The sequence below is a fragment of the Mizuhopecten yessoensis genome, unplaced genomic scaffold, assembly GCF_002113885.1.
Source record: "Mizuhopecten yessoensis strain PY_sf001 unplaced genomic scaffold, ASM211388v2 scaffold5751, whole genome shotgun sequence".
Classification (NCBI taxonomy): Eukaryota; Metazoa; Mollusca; class Bivalvia; order Pectinida; family Pectinidae; genus Mizuhopecten; species Mizuhopecten yessoensis.
This window is the reverse complement of record NW_018406205.1, coordinates 11,541-21,226: the sequence shown is the minus strand read 5'-3', so window position 1 is coordinate 21,226 and position 9,686 is coordinate 11,541. Positions and strand designations below refer to the sequence as shown.

General features: G+C 36.4%; 1 protein-coding gene across 1 annotated transcript in view; it reads right to left on the bottom strand.

The window, feature by feature from the left end:
- The window catches only part of LOC110451051, a 28,099-nt gene that overhangs the window by 11,672 nt on the left and 6,741 nt on the right, over positions 1 to 9,686 (bottom strand). Inside the window, exons 2-3 of the mRNA XM_021498898.1 lie at positions 6,804 to 6,926; positions 1,195 to 1,254 (exon numbers count right to left, since the gene is read on the bottom strand). Of these exons, the coding sequence (XP_021354573.1) occupies positions 1,195 to 1,254; positions 6,804 to 6,926 (183 nt within the window). The remainder of the gene's footprint in view (positions 1 to 1,194; positions 1,255 to 6,803; positions 6,927 to 9,686) is intronic.

Below are 9,686 nucleotides of genomic sequence, written 5' to 3'. Positions count from 1 at the left end.
AAAACTATATATACAAATGCTGGGCATAAAGAGACGAATGCAGTCACAATATTAGAATAGACCCTGGGGTCTGACTGAACCCCGAGGGACCTAGTTTCTTAGTCACAGCTTGGAAACAGTTGAGATCCCCACCCTATAACCATATAGACAATCGCCGATTACAAAGAGATGAATGCACATATGCTTCCAGGATGGCCTTGGGGATTGTCCCACCCCTGGAGACTTAACCCCTGGGTCATAACTTTAAAATGGTTAAGATCCCCACCCCAAAACTATAGATACAGTTGTTGGGCATAAAGAGACAAATGCAGTCATGATATTAGAATTGACCCCAAGGTTTGCCCCACCCTTGGAGACTTAGCCCCTGGGTCATAACTTTGAAATGGTTTAGATCCCCACCCCAAGACTATAAATACAAATGCTGGGCAAAAAGAGACAAATGCAGTCATGATATTAGAATCGATCCTGGGATCTGGCCACAACCGTAGGAACCTATTTTCTGAGTCACAGCTTGGAAACAGTTGAGATCCCCACCCCATAACCATACATAAAATTGCTGGGCATGAAAAATCGAATACAGATATATATGCTACAAGGATTGGCCTTGGGGTCTGGCATATTCCCTTGGATCTCATTTGGAGAATATTCTGCCATGATTGCTTAGATATCCAGGTGAGCTATACAGGCCCTATGGGCCTCTTGTAAGATGTGATTGTAAGTACCGGAAAAATAAAGAAAAAATGGGGGGGGGGTTATAATTGGGTTATTACATTGATGTGGGAGCGGGAGAGGTTGGGGATGGAAAGAAGTGATGGGTATCAAAGAGATGTGCTGATAGATTTATGGACTGTATCGAGAGCTAGTTGTATGGAACAGAGAGGTTGTGGAAGTGAGGAAACCTATAGTGGTTGTGGGAATGATGAAACCTATAGTGGTTGTGGGAGTGAGGAAACCTATAGTGGTTGTGTGAGTGAGGAAACCTATAGTGGTTGTGTGAGTGAGGAAACCTGTAGTGGTTGTGGGAGTGAGGAAACCTATAGTGGTTGTGTGAGTGAGGAAACCTATAGTGGTTGTGGGATTAAGGAAACCTAAAGTGGTTGTCGGAGAGAGGATATCTTTAGTGGGTGTGGGAGTGAGGTGTATAAACACTAAGTGTTTTTGAGAAGTGAGTACATAAAACAGTTTATAACTTACCTCCTGATGCAACAGCATACTCATTATTTGCGGTAACAACATTGTTTTTGGCAGTGCCACCTGGAGGACAATAATAGAAGTCAGTTAAAAAAATCTGCAAATATCTAATATTTATTATGGCACAGCAAAACAGTTGTTCTTTTACTGTCCAGAAATAGCCGTAGGGTGAACATCTACGAGACTTCAAAGGTGTCTGTGAATTGGAGTTTTATAAATTGGATGTCCCACTATGTTGCTGTAATTCACAACTAAATCACCTTTGTTCGAAATTTGCCATTTGCCATTAGATTGTGGTATAGATTGTTAGAAATCTCTCTCTCTCTCTCTCTCTCTCTCTCTCTCTCTCTCTCTCTCTCTCTCTATCTATCTTACACCCCGTTTCACATTCATTACATCACGATTGGACAACAACGATGTGACGTTACTAAACCATAACATTCTGATGCCATGATGAAACTTCAACACTTCTTCGTGGTTTCTGAGCTAATTCTGGTGTTTGAAATGAGAAAAAAATAATCATTCATGCCTCAGGGTGTACGATAGAGAAATTCAACCCTTGGGATTTTCAAATTGACCCAAAACCCTCTCAAGTCTGGACTTGAAACATTTGAAAACCCCTCGGATGGAATTTCCCTATCCTACTACCCAGGACATGAACGAGTCTTATACTATTCTCAGACAGAAAAATGTTTTTATCAAAGCTATGGTTGTTACAGTTTGGCAGTGGCACAGGATCCTTGAAGGAAAAAATGACATTGAACCAAATATCATTACACCATCAGCTCAAAGATAATGTTATGGACATAGATCACAGATCACAGATAATATTACTGACTTAGATCAAAGATAATGTTACCGACTTAGATCAAAGATAATGTTACCGACTTAGATCACAGATAATATTAATGACTTAGATCACAGATAATGTTAACGACCTAGGTCACAGATAATGTTACAGACTTAGATCACAGATAATGTTATCGACTTAGATTACAGATAATGTTACTGACTTAGATCACAGATAATGTTACCGACTTAGATCAAAGATAATGTTACGGACATAGATCACAGATCACAGATAATATTACTGCCTTAGATCACAGATAATGTTACCGACTTAGATCAAAGATAATGTTACGGACATAGATCACAGATCACAGACAATATTACTGACTTAGATCACAGATAATGTTACCGACTTAGATCACAGTTAATGTTATCGACTTGGATCACAGATAATGTTACTGACTTAGATCACAGATAATGTTACTGACTTAGGTCATAGATAATGTTACCGACTTAGATCACAGATAATGTCATGACTTAGATCACAGATAATGTTACCGACTTAGGTCACATATAATGTTACCGACTTAGATCACAGATAATGTTACCGACTTAGATCACAGTTAATGTTACCGACTTAGATCACAGATAATGTTACCGACTTAGATCAAAAATAATGTTACGGACATAGATCACAGATCACAGATAATATTACTGCCTTAGATCACAGATAATGTTACCGACTTAGATCAAAAATAATGTTACGGACATAGATCACAGATCACAGATAATATTACTGACTTAGATCAAAGATAATGTTACCGACTTAGATCAAAGATAATGTTACGGACATAGATCACAGATCACAGATAATATTACTGACTTAGATCAAAGATAATGTTACCGACTTAGATCACAGATAATGTTACCGACTTAGATCACAGCTAATGTTACTGACTTAGATCACAGATAATGTTACCGACTTAGGTCACATATAATGTTACCGACTTAGATCACAGATAATGTTAACGACTTAGATCACAGATAATGTTACTGACTTAGGGCACAGATAATCTTACTGACTTAGATCAAAGATAATGTGACCGACTTAAATCACAGATAATGTTACTGACTTAGATCACAGATAATGTTACTGACTTAGGTCATAGATAATCTTACTGACTTAGATCAAAGATAATGTTACCGACTTAGATCAAAGATAATGTTACGGACATAGATCACAGATCACAGATAATATTACTGCCTTAGATCACAGATAATGTTACCGACTTAGATCACAGTTAATGTTATCGACTTAGATCACAGATAATGTTACTGACTTATATCACAGATAATGTTACTGACTTAGATCACAGACAATGTTATCGACTTAGATTACAGATAATGTTACTGACTTAGATCACAGATAATGTTACCGACTTAGGTCACATATAATGTTACCGACTTAGATCACAGATAATGTTACCGACTTAGATCAAAGATAATGTTACGGACATAGATCACAGATCACAGATAATATTACTGCCTTAGATCACAGATAATGTTACCGACTTAGATCAAAAATAATGTTACGGACATAGATCACAGATCACAGATAATATTACTGCCTTAGATCACAGATAATGTTACCGACTTAGATCAAAAATAATGTTACGGACATAGATCACAGATCACAGATAATATTACTGACTTAGATCAAAGATAATGTTACCGACTTAGACCACAGATAATATTAATGACTTAGATCACAGATAATTTTAACGACCTAGGTCACAGATAATGTTACAGACTTAGATCACAGATAATGTTATCGACTTAGATTACAGATAATATTACTGACTTAGATCACAGATAATGTTACCGACTTAGGTCACATATAATGTTACCGACTTAGATCACAGATAATGTTACTGACTTAGGTCACAGATAATCTTACTGACTTAGATCAAAGATAATGTTACCGACTTAAATCACAGATAATGTTACTGACTTAGATCACAGATAATGTTACAGACTTAGGTCACAGATAATGTTACAGACTTAGATCACAGATAATGTTACCGACTTAGATCACAGATAATGTTATCGACTTAGATTACAGATAATGTTACCGACTTAGGTCACAGATAATGTTACCGACTTAGATCAAAAATAATTTTACGGACATAGATCAGATCACAGATAATATTACTGACTTAGACCACAGATAATGTTACCGACTGAGATCACAGATAATGTTACTGCCTTAGGTCACAGATAATGTTACAGACTTAGGGCACAGATAATGTTACAGACTTAGTTCACAGATAATGTTACAGACTTAGGGCACAGATAATGTTACAGACTTAGTTCACAGATAATGTTACAGACTTAGGTCACAGATAATGTTACTGACTAGATCACAGATAATGTTACCGAATTAGATCACAGATAATGTTACAGACTTAGGTCACAGATACTGTTACCGACTTAGATCACAGTTAATGTTATCGACTTAGATCACAGATAATGGTACCGACTTAGATCACAGATAGTGTTACCGACTTAGATCACAGACAATGTTATCGACTTAGATTACAGATAATGTTATCGACTTAGATCCCAGATAATGTTACCGACTTAGATAACAGTTAATGTTACCGACTTAGATCATAGATAATGTTACTGACTTAGGTTACAGATAATGTTACCGACTTAGATTACAGATAATGTTACTGACTTAAGTCACAGATAATGTTACCGACTGAGATCACAGATAATGTTACTGATTTAGATCAAAGATAATGTTACAGACTTAGATCACAGAGAATGTTACCGACTTAGATCACAGTTAATGTTTCCGACTTAGATCACACATAATGTTACTGACTTAGATCAAAGATAATGTTACCGACTTAGATCATAGATAATGTTACCGACTTAGATTACAGATAATGTTATCGACTTAGATCCCAGATAATGTTACTGACTTAGGTTACAGATAATGTTACCGACTTAGATAACAGTTAATGTTACCGACTTAGATCACGGATAATGTTATTGACTTAGATCAAAGATAATGTTACCGACTTAGATTACAGATAATGTTACCGAATTAGATCACAGATAATGTTATTGACTTAGATCAAAGATAATGTTACTGACTTAGGTCACAGGTAATGTTACCGACTTAGATCAAAGATAATGTTACCGACTTAAATCACAGATAATGTTACTGATTTAGATCAAAGATAATGTTACCGACTTAAATCACAGATAATGTTACTGATTTAGATCAAAGATAATGTTACCGACTTAGATTATAGATAATGTTACCGACTTAGATAACAGTTAATGTTACCGACTTAGGTCACATATAATGTTACCGACTTAGATCCCAGATAATGTTACTGACTTAGGTCTCAGATAATGTTACCGACTTAGCAGATAATGTTACCGACTTAGCAGATAATGTTACCGACTTAGCAGATAATGTTACCGACTTAGATTACAGATAATGTTACCGAATTAGATCACAGATAATGTTACTGCCTTAGGTCACAGATAATGTTACAGACGTAGATCACAGATAATGTTACCGAATTAGATCACAGATAATGTTATCGACTTAGATTACAGATAATGTTACTGACTTAAGTCACAGATAATGTTACCGACTTCGATCACAGATAATGTTACCGACATAGATCACAGATAATGTTACCGAATTAGATCACAGATAATGTTACCGACCTGGATCACAGTTAATGTTACCGACTTAGATCATAGATAATGTTACCGACTTAGGTCACAGATAATGTTGCCGACTTAGATCACAGATAATGGTACCGACTTAGATCACAGATAGTGTTACCGACTTAGATCACAGAGAATGTTACCGACTTAGATCACAGTTAATGTTATCGACTTAGATCACAGATAATGTTACAGCCGTAGGTCACAGATAATGTTACCGCCTTAGATCACAGATAATGTTACCGATTTAGATCACAGATAATGTTACAGACTTAGTTCACAGATAATGTTACAGACTTAGGGCACAGATAATGTTACAGACTTAGATCACAGAGAATGTTACCGACTTAGATCACAGTTAATGTTATCGACTTAGATCAAAGATAATGTTACCGACTTAGATTACAGATAATGTTATCGACTTAGATTACAGATAATGTTACCGAGTTAGATCACAGATAATGTTACCGATTTAGATCACAGATAATGTTACAGACTTAGGTCACAGATACTGTTACCGACTTAGATCACAGACAATGTTACCGACTTAGATCACATATAATGTTACCGAGTTAGATCACAGATAATGTTACAGACTTAGGGCACAGATAATGTTACAGACTTAGGGCACAGATAATGTTACAGACTTCGATCACAGATAATGTTACTGACTAGATCACAGATAATGTTATCGACTTAGATTACAGATAATGTTATCGACTTAGATTACAGATAATGTTACCGACTTAGATAACAGTTAATGTTACCGACTTAGATCATAGATAATGTTACCGACTTAGATCACATATAATGTTACCGAGTTAGATCACAGATAATGTTACTGATTTAGATCAAAGATAATGTTACCGACTTAGATTATAGATAATGTTACCGACTTAGATTACAGATAATTTTACCGACTTAGATCACAGATAGTGTTACCGACTTAGATCACAGATAGTGTTACCGACTTAGATCACAGTTAATGTTTCCGACTTAGATCACACATAATGTTACTGACTTAGATCACAGATAATGTTAGCGACTTAGATCACTGGTTGTCTTACCCTGATTTCTTCGTCTCATCATGACTAGCACTATCCCTGCTGTTGCCACCAGAATGAGAGTCAAGACTACCACAACTACAATGACTGTCGAGTCTGATCCGGCGCTGATTGGCGATGGTTTCTCTGGAAATTAAAAAATCTTGGTTTAGGTTTCCATTTATTTGATTACGTATAACAGGTACAACTTGTGCTTTAATTTGTGGCATTTTAAAACAAAATTAGAAAATTAAATTTACACAGATAATGATTTTGCAAAGGTATGAATTGTCACAGTGTTTTAGCACAGAGACTAGACACCCGGCATATAAAGTGTCAAATTGGGAAAGGAGTAGGCTTTGTTACATTTAGATATTGAATTGCAATAGGTAATTGTATTTTGTTAAACAAATCTTCAACAAAACTATTACATGTGTGATATGATCTATTTTGAAACATCCTATATTCCTCTTGATGTATATAAATTGTTCCACAACAAACTTCCTATTTTCTAACAATGTTACAGTTATGATGTTCATTATCGTGGTTCATTTTTAAATTGATGTCGTGGTGTGGGGTCTGTCCGGCGTCAAATTTTTACTTTAAAAATGTTTGTTGCCAACTGCGTTCATACTACCGTAATTGCCGTCAAAATGAAGGACAATCCTTAAATGATTGTGGACTTAGAAAGAAATGATCTCTGAGGCCCCAATTAAATTCCTGTCCAATTTTACCATCGTACACATCTGTATATATATAATCCTGCAAAGTGCTCTCTATTTTGCCATATCGCTGTAGAAATCCTTTCAGTGCTTCCCTCAGAGGCTTGTAACAAAATCTCTGATATGGGTATAATTTTCCTTCTTCCACTCGGAAGTATAATCACCATGTCCAATAACAATTGACCACATGGACCCGGCGTGTTCATTGAGGATGTTCTGGATATGCCACAGAGGAACAACCTTTGGCTACAATTTCACCTTCAAGTCGTTGATTACATTCTTCTTTGTCTTACTTTATACCAATAGCTTTCCTAAGCATATTTATATTGTCCCTGGAAATATTACAGGATGTGTCGAATACACAGGATGATCGACAATTAGTACTGATATGAACTTCTTAAGAAAAGAGTTAGAGGAGAGAAACAACAGCATTGTATGGAAGTATAAAAGCACTTTGCCAGGTGCGTATAAACAGACAAAATACGAAAACGATTGAAATCATGACATGCCTGGACAGGATATTTTCCTCTTCAGTGGCATGTGGGCCTAGGTCATTATTCAATTCCTTGTCCGAAACATCACTCCATAGCTCTTTGTTTTCTGAATTGTCGTCTGAATCAGTCTCTTATCTGTCGACGTATATAATTCCTTATTTTGCGTCATAACTCAGTTATATTACCATCGTCAGATTCTATTGCCACATCTTGATGTTCGTCTTATTCCACATTAGTGGGCGCATTTTCTTCTTTATTTTTACAAATTAAATTGGAGGGTGACGTGACAACATTAAAGCAAAATCAATTTGAAATTATGAAAACACAGAAAAAAAAATTCTGTCAATTAAAGTTGTCGAGTGTGGATGCTCTTCAGAATACAACAAAACAGATAAATATACCTACCTCGATTCAGGTGTCACGATAAACCTGCATGTATTTTTTTTATAAGATTTGTCATTTTCCGAAGAAATTCGCCTCCTTAGACTTTTTTAACAGATTGTTACTTAATGTTCAATAGTTGTGACCAGCTAATTATGGGAAAGATGAAAACAAAGCTACGCGGTTAGTCTCTGTCTCTTTCACAAATATAACTCTTCAATAGATAAAAGACAAATGATAATAAAAGGAATTGATAAGAACTTTCGATTACATCCTTTAGTGTGCAAATTAAGGTATTTATAAATACTATGAGTTAGCTCAGGTAGACGGAAACTTCCTTTGGTTACCAACATGTACTGACAAGTTCGTATAAGTAACTTTAAAGATTATAATTCAAATGTAATGGGTGCCACTCTTGTAGGCATGTTCAAACACTAAAAGAACAGAATCAACGACAAAAGAAGGGGAAAACAAGTGGGCTCAACCAAAAGATGCAGCTCTATCAGAGAAAACGAAGGGTAAGTGTACACACAGTAAGCGTAGTTTGGTTTTATTGATAGACTTACACATAATGGTCCAGCAGCTGATAGACAGTATTTCATTAGGATCGTTCAGCGGTAAAATTGAGTACACGTTACAGGAGTCTTGATGCATTGGTCTCACCTTCCAATTAACCCGTTCAACCCTTAACTTAAGTAGACTCTACCATGCATTGATCAGGATCAGTCCATTATGGTCTACAGTGGTGAGAGGGTTAAGAAGCATCACTAACAAATTTTAGTTATGATTTTGCAAAACTGACAATTTGTTTTATAGAATGATCATTTTTGAGAACTGTTTTTTAACAGCAGAATTAGATAAATTACTATACAAACCATTCGTGTGCTGTGTAAGTGGTTTACTCCCCCAGTGATACGGTAACAGAGTGAGGTTCTATAGGTGTAATCCCCCAGTGATACATAGGTGTACTCCCCCGGTGATACGGTAACAGAGAGAGGTTCTATAGGTGTACCCCCCCAGTGATACGGTAACCGAGTGAGGTTCTATAGGTGTACACCCCCAGTGATGCGGTAACAGAGTGAGGTTATATAGGTGTACTCCCCCGGTGATACGGTAACAGAGAGAGGTTCTATAGGTGTAATTCCCAGTGATACGGTAACAGAGAGAGGTTCTATAGGTGTACTCCCCCAGTGATACAGTAACAGAGTGAGGTTTTATAGGTGTAATCCCCAGTGATACGGTAACAGAGTGAGGTTCTATAGGTGTACTCCCCCAGTGATACAGTAACAGAGTGAGGTTCTATAGGTGTA